This window comes from Uloborus diversus, unplaced genomic scaffold (genome assembly GCF_026930045.1).
Source record: "Uloborus diversus isolate 005 unplaced genomic scaffold, Udiv.v.3.1 scaffold_11, whole genome shotgun sequence".
Lineage (NCBI taxonomy): Eukaryota > Metazoa > Arthropoda > Arachnida > Araneae > Uloboridae > Uloborus > Uloborus diversus.
In genome coordinates, this window is record NW_026557765.1 from 2696932 (window position 1) to 2717764 (window position 20833).

Here is a 20833-nt window from a genome sequence, read left to right on the forward strand (position 1 = left end):
GAAGTGTCTTTTTGTGACCAGGGAATCAAATATGTTGAAAAAAAATGTCTTCAATTATATGGACAACCCCATAGTTTATTTTTAATGTCCGATTATACTTGAAAAAAGGTTATCTCATCTTATTTTTTTTTGCACGGAGGAAGCTATGCTCACTTTTGAGAGCAATAAATATTAAGGTCAGTTAGGGTAAGTGTGGTCTTGGGGCAAGTGCGGCTTAGGTTAATAATCAGAAACCGGGAATATCTGCAAGGCTGCTTGCCATCTGGGTAGCTTGGTAAACGTTATTACTTTGCACTGCGTGCGTTAGATCCCGCTACTTGAATGGGAACACTACTCCCTCCCTCGTTTCCTAACTTTTCTAATTCCTACTACAGTGCCATGTTGTTACGGTTCGAGAAATCATCGTTTCTTCTGTTGCTGTTCTCACTTTTTCGTGCTTCCAAAACGTAAGTACAGCTATTTCATGTCTACTTTTCGTATTTTTAAAGCCGAGATTTATTATTTTTTACTTTAAAATCAATTAATTTTAGGGCTGCACTTGCCCCAGAAAATTATACGACTAGGAAAGTGCGGCTCGAAAAAAAGGGGCAAGTGCAGCCTCGCATTTCTTGGGGCTGCACTTTCCCATTTATCTGCCAATGTTCTTTTATGACAGATATAATTTGCTTGCAACGATTTAATGAAGCAATGTAAATAATTTTTAATCCCTGCATCTGTCTAACTAACAATAAGTGTCACTAGTCTATATTGCTCCAATATAACTGCTTATATATACTGCTCCATAATATAAATTAAATTGTTAATTACTATACTCAGTGGTTGGAAGTAGCGCGCTACAAGTAGCGACGCTACTGTAGTAGCTATATTTTTGAGTAGTTTGTAGTGTAGCGCACTACTTTTAAAAAAAGTAGTGTAGTGAGTAGTTAACTACAAAAAAATAGTAGTTTGTAGCGATTTCTAGAAAATACTTTTAAATAAACTGAAAAAAAAAAGAAACAAATCAAGAATTTGACTGGTGCAAATTTTACACAAGTAAATCAGCGATGCAATGAGAAATGAGACTCATAAAAATACGAGCTGACCTCAGGCATTTCATTTTAACGCCATAGGTTCTATTTGTTCGACGCCATTAGTTTGTTTGCCGTCGTAATTTTTATATTTCACCAATATTTATATTGTTAAAAGCACTTATTTTCGCGAAAACGAAGATATCGGTGATTTCGCGAGTTGAAAATTTGGTGAATTTTCTATGAACAGACCGAAGATTGAAAAACAAAAATATTTTATCGAGGCTTAAATTTTCGACAGTATTCACCAAATAAAAAGAAGCCACTGTAACTGTTATAGAAAAGGATGAAATTGAACTGTTCTGGACGACTTACAATTAATGCGAGCATTACAGTGTATGAGAGTATGATAACGGACATTTTTCTTATTTGTGTCTTCTGATGAGCTAATTTATCAATCTTTTTTTGTTCAATCCTCTTATGGTGTGTTTGTGTATTAGGGTGTCCCCCCTCCCTCCCCAGAAAAAAAAATCGAAAATTGATTCTTCAAGTCGCACACTCTGTTATATTTTATCCTTTTTACGTCAAAAAAAAAAAAATCATGTAATTTGAACAACGGCAACAAGTGCCGATTATGTCTGAAAGTGTGAACCAGCACTTGTGTAGTGCTAGGCCAAATTAAAATAAAATGTTTTTTAGAAACTCAAAATTTCTGTTTATAAAACGTCGCTCCTATACCCCACATATGCACCACAAATATATTTATTCAAATTAAAAAACCATTTAGATATCCCACACGTGGCATAACATTTATAATTTTCTTCAAAAAATTAAGTTTTTGATACATATTTTCAGAAATGTAAGATTTTACGAAATTATTAAACTGAAAAATATAAACAGTAAAGTAGAAAAGTAGGTAATTAGCGTTAAATAGAAATTTTTGTTTTCCTGCAACTTTTAAGTCTCCCACATCATACTCAAAGATATGGATTTTTTCCAGGTTGAGTTAAATTTTTCATTTAAAATATATTTTTTTATTATTAGTTTGTAATTGTTGATCTGTAAATGTGTTCGCCAGTAATTTTTGAACTTTATATTCTATTTAAATTTATATGTAATTTTTTGAAAGATAATTGAAAAAAAATCAATTTTTTAAATAAAATTATAAAGTTTAGGTCAAGTGTATCATATCTAAATGTTTTTTAATTTGAAAAAATTTTCTTGTGGTACATGTGGGGTGTTGGGTACAGAGGTAACGTTTTATCAACAGAAATTTCGAGTTACCAAAAAAAAAGTTTTTTTTTTTCGATTTGGCCTAGCATACAAGTATTGTTTTACACTTTGAGGTGCAAGTCGGCACGGGTTGCCGTTGTCCAAATTATATGAAACTTTTTTTCACAATTGTTTTGACACAAGAGGAAAAATACAAGAGTGGATTCGACTTGAAAAATTGACTTTCATTTTTTGAGGAACAACCTATTGTGTTTGCTTTGCATTTACTTATTTTTTGGAAAGTAGCGAAGTAGCGACCACATTTCAAAAGTAGTTTGTAGTTGCTACATTTTGAAAAAAGTAGTTGTAGTTAACTACATTTGTAACAAAGTAGTTGTAGTTTGCTACAAAAAAAATGTAGTTTTTCCAACCACCGACTATACTAAGTGTACTTATACAAAAAAAAATATGTTCAAGTTCGTCAAAGACATGTTACCTTTTGTCAGTTGTATAGTTACGTTTCGTATTATTAAGTTAATATTTTATAAGTTCGTTGATGTTCAAGTTTTGAAGATTATTCCTTGGATATGCAAGTTTTTTTTTTTTAAAAGCTTATTAGCATAATAAAAGTTATCTTTCATGTTCTTTATTTAATTTAAAATAAAAACTTCATAATTTTGTTTAATAATCCATTGTTCCTTGAACGTTCTTCATTTTACATTGACAGATTTCGTTAGGAAAAATGTAATAACTTCCCAATGAATAGGTAAAAATAAAAATAAAAAATCGTTTTTAATCAGGAAAAAATACTCTATTGGTTGCACTTGCCCCTTATTTTCTCAAACGGTTTTTAAAAAAAATTCAGATAGGTGATGCTCTTGCCCCACTTTTATTGAGAAAATGCGGCCCTAGAGCACAATAGTTTTTTTTAAAAATTTTCAACTTTTTTACCCGCAATGATTTTAACAGGCTCATGTCTCGAGAAACACATTAAAACAGGTAACATACGAAATAAAAATTAAAAAAATTGTATCAAGTCTTGTAATGTCTAGGCCTTAATAAAGTCGAACTGTGCAATTTAAGGGATGCACTTCCCCCAACTCACCTTATATCAATTGTTTAAACTCAGTTTCATATATATTACTTTACAAGGAAATTATTAACCATCTCCAACAATTTTTACAACAGTTAAGTAAATGATAATATCGTGAATTTAATTTCATCTGAACAATTTACGATCAAGGGAAATCCACTTGATTTAGCAAATGCGATTAACACAAGTTTTTTTTTTAATTTTAAGATTTTAATGCTAAGTATACCTACCTATTTCACACTGCCAACTTTATTTAGGTTTTTTCTTTTCAAAAGAATGCAAAATTGTATTTTTTCAACATTTGTAAGTATTCCATTTGCAAAACTTAAAATAAAGCATTGATATATTTAAAAAAAAAAAAGCTTATTTGAGTTTTAAAAAAGAAGCATGATTTTAATTGCATAAACTATACTTTTCCTCATTGAAAGCAATGGACAATCTTCCAGAATCATTTTTAAGAACATGTTGCACTTTTCAGCATTGAACATCACTTAATTACATACAATTAACCCTGACCTAAAAGTCCAGTATTTAACGTTTTTTATCGTAGGTCCCAAAATTCTTCAATGCTGTCAGCGTTACTTTTTTCTGTACATTTTGTTTCTCTTTTTGCTGCATTCCCTTTTTTAATGTTTTTACTCAAACAATCCCAACTTGATTGTGCTCACTTTTCATGACAAATTCCACATTATGTTTCTTTAGAAACTGTAAATATGATTTAAACAATTTTGTGATTTTTTTCTTTTCAAGCCGATTAAAAACTTATTGGGAAAATTAATGCATTAAATGCACTGCATTTCATATCCTCTGCCTGGAGAAATGTAACAGAGAGAGAACTGCATCACTCATTATTTCTTGAAATTGGATGAGGATTCTGGTCAGTAGGTTAATATGCACTGAATTTTGATGATCTTTCAGACCTTATCACTTCAGCAGCTCCAGAAACATCAGACTTAATACAACAATTAGACACAAAAAAAAAAAAAATGATGCAGAAATGAAAACTTGTACTTTGGCTTGATACTGCTATAAAAAGAATTAAAAACTTAACAACCCTTTTACATCAGTATGATTAACACGAACAACTGACAAAAGCCTCTTAGCAATTTAGAGGGCTCTTTCTCACACTAAAAAAAAAAAAGGCAGGCAAAAATTTCCGTAATTTTGAACTCTAACTAATTTCAAAGTAAAAGTTTCATTTTGTTGGATCTTATGTGAAATCAATTTCTATACAATAAACATGGAGTTGAATAATTTTTATTGACTGAATCTACTTCAATTCAAATTATTTTGTAGCATATAATGAACATGACTACAAAACATGTCAACCTAACATGAAAGTTAGGTACCCCAGTATAACATTTTTCCGTTTATTACGTTTTATTCTTGTCACTTCTGCAAAAAAAAAACGTTGAATCGGGGCTCTACTGCAATTAGAATCTCATTTTTAAAAAAAACTTTTTAAAGTAAATTTTTTAACCTCTGTCACACAAAGGAAGGGGGTTATCAGTTTGATGTGTCTGTGTCTATCTGTCTGTGGCCTTCTAGCACCTGAATGAATGGACTGATGTTGAAAAATATTTTTGTTCAAAAGGAGAGTTGATTGAAATTGTTCTTAACTATGTTGCATCTTTGGATGAAATTAATTAACCGAGACATTAAAATTATCTAAGAGGTTTTTTGTGCCCTTTTCAGTGAAAACATATTTAAAAATTTAGTACCAAAATCAAGAGTCATTTTTTCTGCATCTGATAGAATGTGTGTGGAATTTCCATGTTATATAGAATTTGAAATATAACATTTTTTTAAAAGCAGATTTTAAATATGGCTCAGTCATTATTCACGGGATTGGTAACTGAATTCATAGCTGGCTGGCAAGGAAAGAAAATGGGATGATTTAAAATTTTTATCTGTTGCCAGTTTTTGTTAAAAATAAAGTACTTGCAATTGATTTTCAATAGTGTATAAAGCTTTTAAAAGATTTTTCAATGTTCTTTCTTGATTCTACATTTGTGACTCAGTTCGGTTTTTTTTTTTTTTTTAATTTTTAGTTTGAATTCCTTGTTTTTAAAAAGAATATGTTAGGCATTTAGTATCCCAACCAGCTCAATCTACTTTCTAAACTTTAACAGAAGGGATAAACATTTACAAATTGAGTCATCTTTCAAGTGAAAACGGTTTTTGATAACAGCTTTTGGCCCAATTGAGTTGGATGCGTTACAAATCGCTTTGTAGCATGATAGTATTATCTCCCCCAAGAAGTATCGAATTATTAAATAAAAACTTTTGAAAATTCACGGATTGAGATGGTATTTCACACTAAAAGCCTTATAGCACATAAACAGGAATAACTGAAAAAGTTCCTCCTAAAAATGTAAATACTTTGAATGTAAAATTTCTCAAAAAAGATATAAAAAATAAAACATACCATTTCTTTCAACCAGTCATTTAAAGGTCGCTTTTGAGCAATTTGAAGTTTTAGATCTTCATCTTTTATAAAAAGGTGCTTCTGAGTATCCACTAATAACATTCGACCTGGTCGTAGTCGTCCCTAGCAAAAGAAAAGGCAATGTTAGAAGCTTTTTATAATATCAAATGGCAAAGGACAGGAAAGTTTGCTCAATGTATGTGTTAATAGTGCATTGCACTCCATTAAATTTCTTTCCGAATTACTTAACTAAATAATTAACTAAACACAATTCTTCAGATAACTATTTACTAACGGTGCGAGGGCCTTATTTTTAACGAAAGTAGTATGAGAGCTCTTTAGTCTTTAGAATTTTTCACACATAAGCAGGCTGGAGTCCATCAAAAATGTTAAAATTTCACATAAAAATGATAAGTATTGAATAAAACAAAGGACCACACAGATCATCTACGTGGGACGTAGGTAAGGCACCACTGCTCGACATGAATCAAAGTTTAATTGAAGGATTTTTTTTCTTCTAATGAGGGTTCTGTTTTTTAGGCTATTTAACCTTTTAGCAGACCTAGTGCAATCCCCCGATGTCAATGGCACGGAATAATTTAGATGCCCAGTTTCCACCAGATGGAGGCATCTAGGCTCTCTTCGAAGCAAAACTGCTAAGAATTCAATTTTGCAGAGGGAATTCTAAGCCAAACAAATACCCAAAGGATCTTTTACATGCTGCATAATCATACGACATGGGCGCTGATGGTTTTCTGCATCTTGAAAATCCACCAACTGGGCACCCCAGGTCAGAACCTGGGTCCACAGGCATAGAAGGCTTAACCATCACGCCACCAGCTGGACTTAATTGAAGGATAAGAAACACTTTTTAAGCAGCCTGTGAGCATACGTTAAGTTCCATGTAATGCAACAAAAAAATACTGTGACTGTGGTTGCTATATAATTGGCAAATCTCCAGTTAAGAGGAGTCTAACTGAATGAGGGAGAAAAGTAAAAATTTAATGCAAGTCTAGCTCAATTGAATGTGGCTGTGCTTAATTTAGAGGCTAGCACACATCTGCAAAAACTTACAGCGTCCATTTCCGCTTGCAAACCAGATGTTAGCCTTTCCATCTCAGTCAGTCATAGACAGTACAAATGAACTTTTTTTTTTTTTGGAGAACATTAAAAATGCAACATTTTGACTTTTGACAAATCTAAATTACATTTGTACATTTAAAATGTTTTACCTTTTGTGCAATATTTGAATGCTCAATGTCTAGAACTCCCACTTCACTCGCCATTATCATGTGATTATCTTTTGTTAAGTAATATCTTGAAGGCCTCAAACCATTTCTGTCCAAGATGGCTCCGATCAAATTGCCGTCCGTGAATGTTAGCAATGCTGAAATGAAAAATATTGTTTCAAAAACTGCACTTTCTTTCTTTCTTTTTTCCTTTTATTTATTGAATTAAATCACTTGGCATTGTTACTTTCATTAAGTACATAAAAATTTTAAAACTGTAAAGTTACTTGGTAACTGAGTACAAAAAGCAAAAATTTATGTCCCAGGTACTTGTGACTTTTTTTCCCTCAATAAATAAGACTTCACTCAGATTTTAGGGGATTCATAAGATTTCACTCACACTTCTGCTAATGATTACATCACACTATGTTTTATAAAAGAAAATACATTCAATATGTTAAATTTTTGCGCTGCAAGGAAATAGAAGTAAAAACTATTGGGGAAAATATTAAAAGAACTTATCTTTTTTACTGATAAAACTTCAAAACAATACTGAAATGGTACCAAAAAGCTAAGCTGTTATATGTTTTATAAAATATGCTCAGACATTTCCAAGCACTGATACAAATGATGTCACTCTTTGAGGGGGGAGGAGGGTTTGTGAAGCTGTGACATTTTGTGACAAGGGGGAAAAGGGTAACAAGAACTGTGACATTACTTTTTTTATAAGAATACATTTATGAAAAACAGCATAACATGTAATGAAGGGATGGTGAAACATGACACTTTGTCACAAAAGGGTATAGTCAAAAATGTAACAAAAAGTCAAAAATGTAGAAAAAAAGTGACATCATTTATGGACATTTAGATATTACTGTTGACTAATACAGTGGCCACAGGTTATTTGAATCACATTTGTTTTCAGCAGTTTTGATTCTATAAAGTGGCTGATTCAATAAAGCTGTATTTTGTTGTTTTCCAGGATTCATTAATTCAGTAAAACTGTTGATTAAATTAACTGTTGATTCAGTTAACCTGCATCCACTGTACTTTGTACTGTCTCAAACGCAAATTAAGGTCACACAAATTAAGAATCAATTTATGTGTAACTTTTTAAAATGAATTTCATTTTCCAAATTATTGCCGACGAATGCACAAAACATACCTGGGCCATCCCAAGGTTCCATTACACAGCCACTCCACCTGTAGAAAGCTTTCTTATCGGAATTCATCGCATCGTCGTTTTGCCAGGCTTCTGGTACCATAGTCATGACTGCCTGTTTAAAATAAATCAGTTTTTAATTTTCCAATGATTTAACCATATAAACTCACGACTCTGATGCTTATTTGAGATTAACAAATAAGTTCAGAAGTTGTGAAAATGCATCCATAGCTACAGCTCAAATACTCAGTAAACAAATCTTCTTTTTCAGATAAAAAAATTAAAGCTCTAATTACAATTCCTCCTTCTAAAGTTAGAAGTTAAAAGTTTCTAAAAAAAAACCTGGAACTTAAAAAAAGTTTATATTGTTTATAACAACAGGGTTGTGTCCAAGGGGAGGGTTTTAGGGGTTAAACCCCTCCCATTGGGGAAAAAATAAGAAAAATGAAGAAAATGTATATTTGTCTTAAGTTACTTTTAATGTAAAAGTTTGTGTTCAACTTTTTTTTTTTTTTTTTTTCATTTTACTTTCTCTCTGAAATTTTTATCAACTGAAATAATATTTTGGAAAAACTATGGTGGAAGAACCCCTGAATGATCTACCAATGCAAAGCATTAATATTGCTTATTGTAAGGAGGTTATGATAAATTTGGCATATGTTGCAATGAAGAAGCATTATTGATTGTGTTTGGCAATATAATTTGCAGTAAGCTCTTTCTTGTTTAGTTTATAAAGCATTATTTCAGGACATAAAACCTGATATACATTTTACATTCAAAAGAATTTGTAGAGTTAATACCAGGGTTCATACTCTATTTGGATGAAAAAAATTCCATAACTTTTCCAGGACTTTTTCATGACTTCATGAAAATTTTCATGACCTTGTTACATGAAGAGAATAGTACTATTTAATATCAAACTTGCCTTTTTTTGGAAATAAGCATTAGCAAAACTTCTATGTGAATGCCACTACCTGATTGAAAAAACATCAGTGTACACCTAAAAAACTGAATAATTCTTACCTGTTTTCATCATATAAGTTTAAGTTAAGTAAAACTACAGTGAATGATGCTTAAATGTTGAATATTTTTTTATAAACGGGCAGAATGAGAATGATTGGGGAAAATGTTGAATGAATCATTACTAAGTTTTAATTAATTTGCTTCAAAAGTTGCCTTTTAGTGCCAACTTGACAATTTTTTGGTTATTCAAAATAAAGACACCCTCTTTAGTAAATTCATGTTTCTAAACCAGATATTTATTTAAAAAAATAAAAACATTTCATAGTAAATAAATCTTTTGATTTAAATGTACTTGTTTACTTATTTGTACATTTTCAAATGCATATAAATTAATAGGTTCAGAAATTCCAGAACATGTTTGAATAATGACACTGAACGTACCAGTGGGTCACATGGATTACTTTTGCGGGCCGTATATTGGGCACTACCGTTTTTGAGCATTAGAATTCCCCTATTTCAGTATTCTATCGCCTGAGTAAAAATTGTCCAAAACCTTCAACAAATTGAGATAAACTCTGATAAATTTTAAAATAAAGATTTAGGAGTGATGGAAACGAATTTGGATGCAATGTTTTTTGAGATTGTTCAATTTTCCAGTATGAATAGCTTTTATGGTGCAATACTAAATCACTCAAGATTCTAATACTCTTTTTAGCTACTGTTACTTTTTCCCAGAACATTTTTCCATGACTGAAAATAAATTTCCGTGATTTAGACTGAAAATTTCAATTTTCCATGACTTTTAAAGGTCTGAAATTTGCTTATTTTTTTCCCATGACTTTCCAGGATTTCCATGACCCGTACAAACCCTGTAATACTTATTGCAATATGCCGCATAGTAAACAGATTTAATTAAAAAGAAACGAACAAGGTTTGATTAAAGTGAATCTATAAAATGAAGGGATACTTTGGTTATTTGTGAAAAGCCAGTATTATCCTTCTAGAGAGGGGGGTAGCAGTCCTTATAGATGTATAAACGCCATTCTGGAATTGTCAATTTGTGGTAAACCTAAAGGTTGTGAGGAGTTGGATTCCCCCCCTGCCCCAGGTAAGATTAAAACCCCTCCCTTTATGAAAATCTGGACACAGGCATGTATAACAAAGCCCAAAAAGGGGAAAAAAAGAGAAAAACATTTCTTAAATCTTAAATCACCTAACCAAAGCTATGCATGAATATTTCCTACAAAATACACTAAAAAATATTTTCACAACCAGTGTTGCCACAACAAGTCGAAAACTGATACTCTGAACTTCAATTTCTTTAGAATCATATGCTAAAAACTACATAATGGAGCAAAGTTAACCTGTTTAGTTTAAACTTATCCTAAATATAACAGTGCTTTAACCACCTTGATGTCCTTGAGAAGATATCTCATCCATTTAACATGTAACTCTGAGACTATCGAAACAGATTTGTTAGGAAAATGATATAAAGAAATGTATGCATCCAACGAGATTTTTTTTTACACCAAGAAGTATACTTATTACTATTGAAAGGAGGAAAGCTTTTTTTTCTTTTGAGGTGCTAGTTAATTGATGTTTCAAAATGGAACAATTTGTAAGGTGGGTTCCAAAATGAGACCTTAGCAGTTGCAGAAAACATTCAACACGTAAAATTATAAGATAATACAAAGTTTGAAGCTACAGCTCATTGGAAATACATTTACAGTAGGGCAGTTTCATTTTAATAGAAGTATCATTTGTTGCATAAAACATGATTAGCATTGCAGCATGATCTACATGAAGAACTATACTTTTAAATAATGCAATGATTTCTTGAATAATATAAAAATTTTATTTTCGTCTTGAACAGACACAATATAAAAATATGATATTTGTCACAGTAACGTATTTCAACGTGCGAGGTGTATGAACTTGCTACTGAAGTCAATTTGCGAAAAGCGCAGTATCAGGTTCATTGATGTATGGAGTCATTGCAAACGGGATTGGATTGCTAGGGATGGCCTGCATCTGAGCTCTACAGGGGTCAAAATGGTTAGTGGATTAATTTTAAGGGCTTTGGAGTCAAAAAACTAAGTTGGAATGGGGGGCATGGTTCAAGCATCAGGTATCGAGAGAATGAAATTTTTTTGGGTATTGCTAGGAATGGAAATAAAGTGACGAACAAGAGTAGTAATGTTAACAATTGTAATTTAGGAAATTTCAGGGTGTTAAATAAAAGCAACTTAGGCATGCTTAAAGTTTTTTATACCAATGCTCGCAGTATTAGGAACAAGATGGATGAATTGAAAAGCATAGTTATGGATGAGAAGTTGGATGTTATTGGAATTACAGAGACATGGGCTACCGAATCTGATGCAGAGTTATTACATATTGCTGGGTATAATTTGTTCAGACAGGATAGAGTAGGTAAAAGAGGTGGTGGGGTTTTATTTTATGTTAGAGACAATTTTATTTGCAATGAATTGGTCATAAATGATAAGCCTACTGATATTGATATGGTTTGGCTGGAGTTGATGAGCAGTAAGGGCAAAAAGCTACGCTTTGGAAACATTTATAGGCCACCTAATTCAAACCAGGGACAAGATGAACAGATGTACCATATTATTAGTGACATGTCCAATAAAGGATCCGTTATCATAATGGGGGATTTCAATTTTCCGGGTATTGATTGGAATAATTTTTATCCTGGTAATGGCAAAGAAGAGGAATTTTTAAAAGTAATTGGTGACTGTTTCTTAGATCAAGTTGTAACTCAGGGAACTCGAGAGGAGGCCATTTTGGGTCTAGTTTTTTGTGACATAGGTAGTTTTGTTCAAGGGTTGAGTGTAGGGGAGCATATTGGAGATAGTGATCATAACAGCATTAGGTTCCGGGTTAAATTTGAAGTGTGCAAAGATGATAATTTTAGGTTTGTGCCCAATTTCAGAAACACCGATTTTGTTGCACTTAGGCAGAGCTTGAAAGAGGTTTTTTCGTCAGGATTGGAAAATAGCGACGTAGATCAGCAGTGGACGGAATTTAAGGATAAACTTGCTAAAACCGTTGGGGACTGTTCCATTTAGGAGAAAAGGTGTTAGTACCAAAATTTGGCCCATGTGGTTCTCCAGGGAGACTAAAGATGCTCTTAATTATAAGCAAGCCACTTTTCGTAAGTTTAAAGAAACTGGTCAGAGTGCGGAAAGGCTCCAGTATGGTAAGGCAAGGCGAAATTTTAAGTATTTGGTACGGATTCAGAAAAGGGAATTGGAGCAAAGGCTGGCAGATGACACTGATGGGAACCCTAAGAGGTTTTTTGCTTACGCTAATTCTGGGAAAGCTCGAAACAGTCAAATTGGTCCTTTGGTTGATGAGTATGGAAATTTAATCCAAAACGATAGGGATATTGCAAATGTTCTAAATAACTTTTTTTCCAGTGTGTTTAACGATAACTGTATCTCAACAGTTGACACTAACAAGACACAAGCTATTATACAGCTTGAGGATTTTGTATTTTCCAGGGAGGAGGTTTTATTTCATTTGAAAAAGATTAAAGCAACTAAAGCTCCGGGACCAGATAATATCTATCCAAAAATTTTAGTTGAATGTGCAGAGGAATTAGTGGATGTTATTTTGAATATTTTCAGTGCATCTTATAACTCGGGGACGGTGCCAGAGGACTGGAAGCTGGCTAACATAACGCCACTCTTCAAGAAGGGGTCTAAAGGTATTGCTGGGAATTATAGACCTGTAAGTTTGACTTCGGTGATTTGTAAGAGTTTCGAAACTTTGATCAAAATTAAGATCATGATGTTCTTGGAGACTAATAGTCTGTTGACTAGTTTGCAGTATGGTTTCAGGAAAGGTAAATCCTGTACTACTAATTTATTGCATTTCTACGACAAGGTTACCTCAGCTTTAGATAACAAAAAATGTGCGGATGTTGTTTATATTGATTTTCAAAAAGCTTTTGACAAGGTACCGCATGTTGCTCTTCTCAGCAAGTTAGCTGACATTGGAATAGGAGGAAAAACTTTACTTTGGGTTAGAAATTGGCTTACTGGTAGGAAGCAAAGAGTAGTTGTGAGAGGAAATCATTCTAATTGGAGTGATGTTTTAAGTGGGGTTCCTCAGGGATCAGTTTTAGGGCCTCTTTTGTTTATTATATTTATGAATGACATCAATGAAAATATTTCTGGAAGCATGAATTGTTTTGCTGACGATGTAAAAGTTATGGGGATTGTCGAAAATGAAGAACAAGTAAAACAGCTGCAAGAGGATTTAGATCATATTACTAAGTGGGCAGATAAATGGGGTATGGCAGTTAATGTAGGGAAATGTCAAGTGCTACACTTAGGTCATGGAAATAAGCGTATGAGATATCGTTTACAGGGTTCAGTCATAAATCAGGCAGAAAATGTTATGGATCTGGGTGTCTTTATAAATCAGGACTTCAAGTTTAGTCAACAGTGCAGTATTGCTAGTAACAAAGCCAACAAAATGCTTGGGTTCATCAATAGATCTATTTCAAACAAATCTAAGAAAGTTCTTCTGCCTTTATATAGGAGTTTGGTAAGACCTCATTTGGAGTATGCTGTTCAGTTTTGGTCGCCTTATCTGAAGAAAGATATTTTTGTATTGGAAAGGGTTCAAAGAAGGGTAACTAAATTAGTAAGGGGACTCTCAGATTTAGATTATGATACCAGACTTAATAGGCTTAACATGTATAGCCTGGAGCAAAGGAGAGTCAGAGGGGACATGATTCAGTTATTTAAATTTATCAAAATGAAAGATGTAAATGGATTAAATTTTTGCGGGGAAAGCAGGACAAGGGGTCATTGTTTTAAGCTATTTAAATCTCAGGCTAACTTGGAAATCAGGAAAAACTACTACTTTAGCAGGGTCGTGGGCACTTGGAATAGCTTACTGGAAGAGGCGGTAATGAGCAAGGGAGTGGATAGCTTTAAGAGGGCCATTGATCTTCATTGGGGACTAATTAATTGACTAGGACCAGCCTAGCTGGGCTCAGAGCCTGTTGCTGGTCCTCACATTTGTATTTGTATTTGTATGTATCCAATGAGTAGGTACATTGTTTACCAAGAGGAAAATAATATTAAATATAATTCAAACTTCAATTGCATCATATAGAAATAGAGTCCATGTACTTCATCAAGTTCATACAATGAAGCATATACAGGGTGTCCCTCAAAGGACTCCCTGGTTTTAAAATTAAATATCTCAAAAACAAAGGCCGATATTGAAATAAAATAAATGGTATGTTTCTTGTGAAACCCATAAAAATCATATACAGGAACTTGAAAAATAGTTTAAAAAATTGCCAACAGGTGGCGCTGCACACTGTACATGCAATAGAAGTCTCCATAAATAGCACTGTGAAGAGTTTGGGCGATAATTTCTACCGTATATGAAGCTTATCTGAGAGGCTAAACTACTACTGAAACAACTAACCTCAGAGCCGGCCGTAGGCCGATTAGAGCAAAAGGGTCCAACAGGGCCCCGCCTAGCAAGGTCCCTGCTCCAGAAGATTTTTTTCCCCCCATTAGATAAAGAGAAAAAATGTATGAAAATAAAAAGTTCAGTTTTTTAATTTAACTTATACTTCTGGGAGTGTGGAGCTACTTTTAGCTCAATCAATGGGGTAAAGGAGGCTTCTGAAGCTTTTAGCAAATTTCAAATTCCTCAAAAGCATCAGAAGTTATGGTTAGCAAAATATACTTTCAAAAATACTTATGTGAAATTAATTATCTTGAATACCACTTGCTCCAAATATCACCAGTACTCTTATTATTGTGCAATGTTAAAGAACCTCCACCCATCAAATAACAGCGTGATTGATGCTTAAAGCATCTTTAAAATAATTCCATAGAAAACAAATTGCTAACAGCTTCCCACAATTGGTTGCAGGTTAAAACCTTTTATTAAAACCCGAACTCCTACCCTTTTTTTCTCTCTTTTTAGAAAAAAGATACTTGTGGGATTAGGAATTACTATTTTCATCAAGGTCCTATCTGCAGCTACTAGTTGTCTATTTTCTGATTTTGAAGGTTATTTTACTGAATAAAAAATTTCCTACGAAAAAATTTAGGATTTAGTAAATTCACTACACTTCAAAGCATTAAATTGCAAACCAAAAATTTCTTAGTGTTAAACTTGCGTAACGTTTTTAAAATTCACTCTCACTTTTTTTTTTGTCTCTCAAATTAAATGCAATTATTCTGTAAAGGATCCCGACAGAATTCTCTAATTGGGCCCCGCATTTGTTAAGGCCGGCTCTGACTAACCTCTTTGCAGCACTATTTATATAGATTTCTATAGCAATTAAAACATGCAGCACCGCCTGTTGGCAATTTTTTAAACTAATTTCCAAGTCCCAGTACATGATTATTATGGGTCTCACAATAAATTTACTGTTTATTTTATTCCAATAATATACTTTGTTTTAGAGATACCTAATTTTGAAACCAGGTAGTCCTTTGCTGGACACCCTGTAACATATTAATGGTCTCTTTAGGTTGTTTTGTGCAACAACCAATACGTCCATTTACCGCCAAATTGCGCAGTACATCGACTCACTTCGGGCAGGGATCTCTGTCCGGCCATCACCAAAAATTCCAGGACATTGTCTGCACAGCCGGAGTCTGAAAGATTGGGTTCCACCACCGGGTACAATTTGTGCAACTCGTCTCCGAAGAGTCTGCTCTCCATGACGCCTTCTCTGGCCCTCATGAGGTTGATGTTGCCGCGAAGAGTGTTGATCTCTCCGTTATGAGCCAGCACCCTGTAAAAAGAAATAAGAGGATCATGAAATGATTTAAAGCAGAAATCCTGTCAACTAGTTTTCATATTTTCTCTATGCCTCGAGGATTTATCTCTTAGCAAAAAAAAAAAAAAAAAATTATAATCCTATACCAGGGGTTATCAAACTTTTTCAAGTTGTTGTACCCCTTAAAGAGTTAGAATAGCGTTAAAAATATCGTAGGAATAGTAAAAATTTTACATAATTTAACACATAAATCATATTATTATTCAATTCAGTCTCACGCTGCCTCTGCTTGGAGGATTTATCAGGGAACAACATAAATTATCTTTTCTTAGCTCCCTGATTATTACGTTTTTCTCTTCACCCTCACAGCTCATTTGGAATTGATAGGAAAGGATTCAAAGGAGGGCTATGAGTTTAGTAAATGGATTGATTATGATTCCAGGCTCAGAATGGTCAATATTACAGAAAAGCAAAATTTATAGATTAAAGCAAAGAATAAGAGGGGACATGATCCAGTTATTTAAGTTTATTACAATGGAGGACACATATGGGCTAGATTTCTGCACAGATGGCAGACCAGGTGTCATTGCATTAACAGGGTGGCGACAGGAACGCCGAAAAAAAGTTCCCTCACTTTTCCCTGATTAAGTTCACTGAATTTCCCTGACTTACACGTTACCATGGATAATGGTTTTCTTCCTTTACCCTACCTGAAAACCATTGCATATTAAATAAAATGGTGTTTGAAACATTTTAAGCTGTTAATTAAAAAATTATATTTTGCAAATGAGCTTCTTTTTTTAGTAAAAACAGTATATTAAATTATCTACCGAGAAATATTACAGGAAAACTAAAACAAATGCTTTACTTCCATTATCCTGTTAACATAAGAATTCTAAGAGATTATTAAAACCACTCGTAAAGAAATATCTAATCATCATGAAACTAAAAAAGTTTATTTGGAAATAATTTTGAACTGAATTTTCAAGCAGCACAATTGTTGCTGCGAGAATAACAAGTAATTGTGCAAGTATAGAAGTAATGCAGTTTTACTTACATAAATAATGGACATATTTATGTAAAACAAATTGGAACCTTTAAACAACCAGTCATATTGAACTATTCTCTAATCAAGAACTTAGGTTTTAACGAAAAAATACAGTATTTTAACTATTAAAAAATAGTAAAAATATTTACTTATGTACACAACTCAATTTCAAATGATTTCATTATTAGTCGAAAAAAAAATCTTTTTTAATAAACATTGAAATGCAAAAAAACAATAATAATTTAAAATTTGTAGTATATAACTTGGTTTTAAAATAAAAGAATTTTAAAGTCTGAAAAAAAATTATATAAAAAATTTTAAAAAACCTTCGTATAATCTAAAGCGACAGCGAATAATAAGATGGCAAAGTTGATTTTCATTTAATATTCAATTTTGGCAATTAAATCGAAAACGCCAAGTAAAATACCTTTTAAGCTCTTAGCAGTATCATTTATAAAAAATAAAAAAAATCTTGAAATCGTGATTACAGTACGCTAGCTACTTCAAGACAATGAGTAAAGGCAATGGAGCAAAGTCGTCAATGGCAACTTCCTCTTTGCCTGTTAGGTTGTTTATTTTACGTAGCATGGAACGCCTGGCAGAAAAATTCAAACTACGTAAAATAAACAACTTTACAGACACAGAAGCTTAAGAAATTCATCCTGTGGTTAATAACTTAAGATTCAATACTTTGACCTTAAGAGGAAAAAATGCACAAACATGTGTCAGAGCATAATCGCACCTCACTAATATTATTTTTTTTTAACAAATAATTGGCGGAAAATGAATAGGAAAAAAGGGTGTTTAATTTTGCAAAGCAAAAAAAAAAAAATCTTTATTTGATCAATTTTCCCTGAATTTTTATTATTTTAACAAAATTTCCTGATATTTCCCTGATCAATAAAGTTCCCCGACTTTTCCCTGATTTCCCTGATGTGTCGCCACCCTGATTAAGCTTCCCAAACCCCAAGCTGATCTTGAAATAAGGATAAATGACTACTTCAACAGGATCGCAGACGTTTAGAATAGTTTACATAAAACAGCTACTACTTGTAATAGGGTGGACAACTTTAAGAAGGATCTTAACATTCATTGGGGAACGTTACAAATACAGATGACCAGCAATAGGCCAGTTACAAATACAGACCAGCAATAGGCTTTGGGAACAAGCTAGGCTGATCCTAGTCAGGTTATTAGTCCCTAATGAAGATCAATAGCCCTCTTAAAGCTATCCATTCCCTTTATCATTACAGTCTCCTCCGGTAAGACACTCGGAGTTCCCACAACCCTACAGTAATTTTTTCTTATTTCCAAGTTAGCTTGAGATTTAAATAGCTTAAGACAACGACCAATCGTCCTGCTTTCGGTGCAAAAATGTAATCCATTAACATCTTTCATTTTGATAAATTTAAACAACTGAATCGTCCCTTCTGACTCTCCTTTGCTCTAGGCTGTACATATTAAACCTATTAAGTCTGGTATCATAATATAAATCTGAAAGTCCCTTTACCACTCTAATAACCCTTCTTTGAATCCTTGCCAATAAAGAAATATAGATAAGATAATTTTATTAGGACCAGCCTAGCAAGGACCACAGCCTGTTGCAGGTTGTCAATTTTGTATTTGCATATATTAATTCCTCAATAAAGCACCACAGATTAAGATTTCCACTCTGTAAATAAAACAGCTTGATTTGAATGAATTTTGTATTTCTTTACCTCATCGGATGAGCTCTTTCCCAACTTGGAAAAGTGTTGGTTGAGAATCTAGCATGGACTAGAGCTAGATATGTTTCAAACTCAGGATTTTGCAGGTCTTTGAAATAACTCCAAAGCTGAGTAGACGTCAGCTGACCCTGGAAAAAATGAGATTTTGGTTACAATAAATTTCAAAAGATTAACCAGTGTTATAAAACAGCTGGCTTAGAACTTGCCCCTTATACTAGCTTTACTAGCACAAATAAATAGTATCTAAGGACTATTTTCCCCCTATAGCTGTACTAGTATGGATTTTGTTTTGCAATAAGAATAAAGTTAAAGTTGGTAGATTTATGAACAAATACTTAATTTAATGAGAAACTGAAAGAATTCACCTTTTTTTTTTCCAAAAAGACTTTATAGTTTTCTAGCAGAATATAAATCTTATTTATTTCTTCAACTGGACATACAACTATTTCAACAAGTTTTAATTCATACATCAGTCTTTTACGTATCATTTAAAATAAAAATAATTAAACAATGTGTTCATTTACTTGAATCCGGAAAAGCCGTTACCACTGCAATGATCCTTTAAATTTTCAATTATTTTATCTCATGTATTTCTTTTTTAAAAGATTTAGTAATACAGTAGAGTTCTGCTAATCTAAGTGCTGTTATCTGAGGTAGATTAAATACTGTTTATTACCTCCCCCCCCCCTTACATGAGAAAGTAATAACAAAGTTTGCAGATGAATTAAGTTTTGGAGAAGTGACACTAGGGACAGAGAAGAAAGTATGTGAAGATTTAGAATAAGAGTGGCAGAGATCTAAAACCTGATAATTGTCTAAAAATCAGAATAAAAATGTTTTTTTTTCTCTCTACAATTTATTATGCAGCCCACATAATCCAAGTTTTCAGTAGGTAATTCAAGTTAGAGTGGGTTGTCAATATCAGCTTGGATTATCGGGACACTACTGAGATTAATATTTCTAGCTTTGGAAAACTACTTAAGTTTAATAAATAAAATAACTTAGATTTATAAAATCAATAATTTTACAATGCATCATACTTTGCAAAATAATATAAAAATTCTAGTATTAAAAAATATACACAAATAAAATATAAAAAAACTTACTTTATATACAACAGTGTCGGTGGATAAATTGCATATGTAAAAGCGAAGATCAGATGAGGGAATTTTATGAGTTGCATATTTCCGTAAAACGAAAACCTAGAAAGGAAAAAGAATTTAAAATTTTGAAAATATAAGATTTAAATTGAAAATAAACACAATTTTCACTATTTGTTTTCTTTTTTTTTGGAAGTTTAAATTTGCTGAAATGACACAACTTTACACTAGGGTAGCGTAGCCCAATAGCAGCATTCAAAAAAATTCACAGAAGATTCAGAAGAAACTACAATGTGTATAAATTATTTGAAACTAAATAAAACCATATGCGTGATACAAACAACATGAAAAGGATAAAAAATATTTAAATTATATTACATAGCTTTCCAATTAGATCAAGTCTAAACTTTTCAAAAGAAGAAGTTCAAATAAAATATAATTGTTTTTCAATGAATAGTTTAAAATAATTAAACTTGATGTAAAAAGGATAATAGGAAAAAAGAATTTAATAAACATATTTTATTCTTATGGCCATCTGTTAAGAAGTATTTTAAAAATTATGAAATAAAAGAAACAAACGCAAATTGGATAGTTTTAAGTGAAATGCAAGTGAGAAAGGAATGAAATATATGAAACTAAATGAAGTAAAAATGTAATAAACAATGCACGAAAAAGAGGAAAAGAATGTGTCATACTGAAAATACTTCGAAAAATATTATTCTTAAATAAAAAAAATAAAAAATCTCATTTCTCACATCAAAACAACACAAGTAAACAATAACTTGAAATTTGAATAACACGCTGTCTACGGGCGGCGGAATAAAATCAGCTGGTTTACCAAATTCGAAAGAGCAGCTGGCGCCATCTATCTCTTGTCATGATCCACAAAGTCAAAAAGCTACATTCTATGAAACCTTTTGTGTATTCTATTGATTTTTGTAACGATAGATTATCTAAACAGAGGGAGGGGATGTTCTTACAAAACGCCGTACTGTTTCATAATTAATGTATTTCTCAATAACTACCATAAACACACAATGAGTTTGTATAATTTTTTAGTCATACTAATTTCATTTCACA

At 32.5% G+C, this 20833-nt stretch overlaps 1 protein-coding gene across 1 annotated transcript in view; it reads right to left on the reverse strand.

Moving 5' to 3' along the window:
• The window catches only part of LOC129232157 (uncharacterized), a 69742-nt gene extending 49124 nt beyond the window's left edge, over positions 1-20618 (reverse strand). Inside the window, exons 1-7 of the mRNA XM_054866397.1 lie at positions 20592-20618; positions 19760-19855; positions 18645-18781; positions 15689-15893; positions 8135-8246; positions 6973-7127; positions 5741-5863 (exon numbers count right to left, since the gene is read on the reverse strand). Of these exons, the coding sequence (XP_054722372.1) occupies positions 5741-5863; positions 6973-7127; positions 8135-8246; positions 15689-15893; positions 18645-18781; positions 19760-19855; positions 20592-20618 (855 nt within the window). The remainder of the gene's footprint in view (positions 1-5740; positions 5864-6972; positions 7128-8134; positions 8247-15688; positions 15894-18644; positions 18782-19759; positions 19856-20591) is intronic.
• Between the last annotated feature and the right edge of the window lie 215 nt (positions 20619-20833).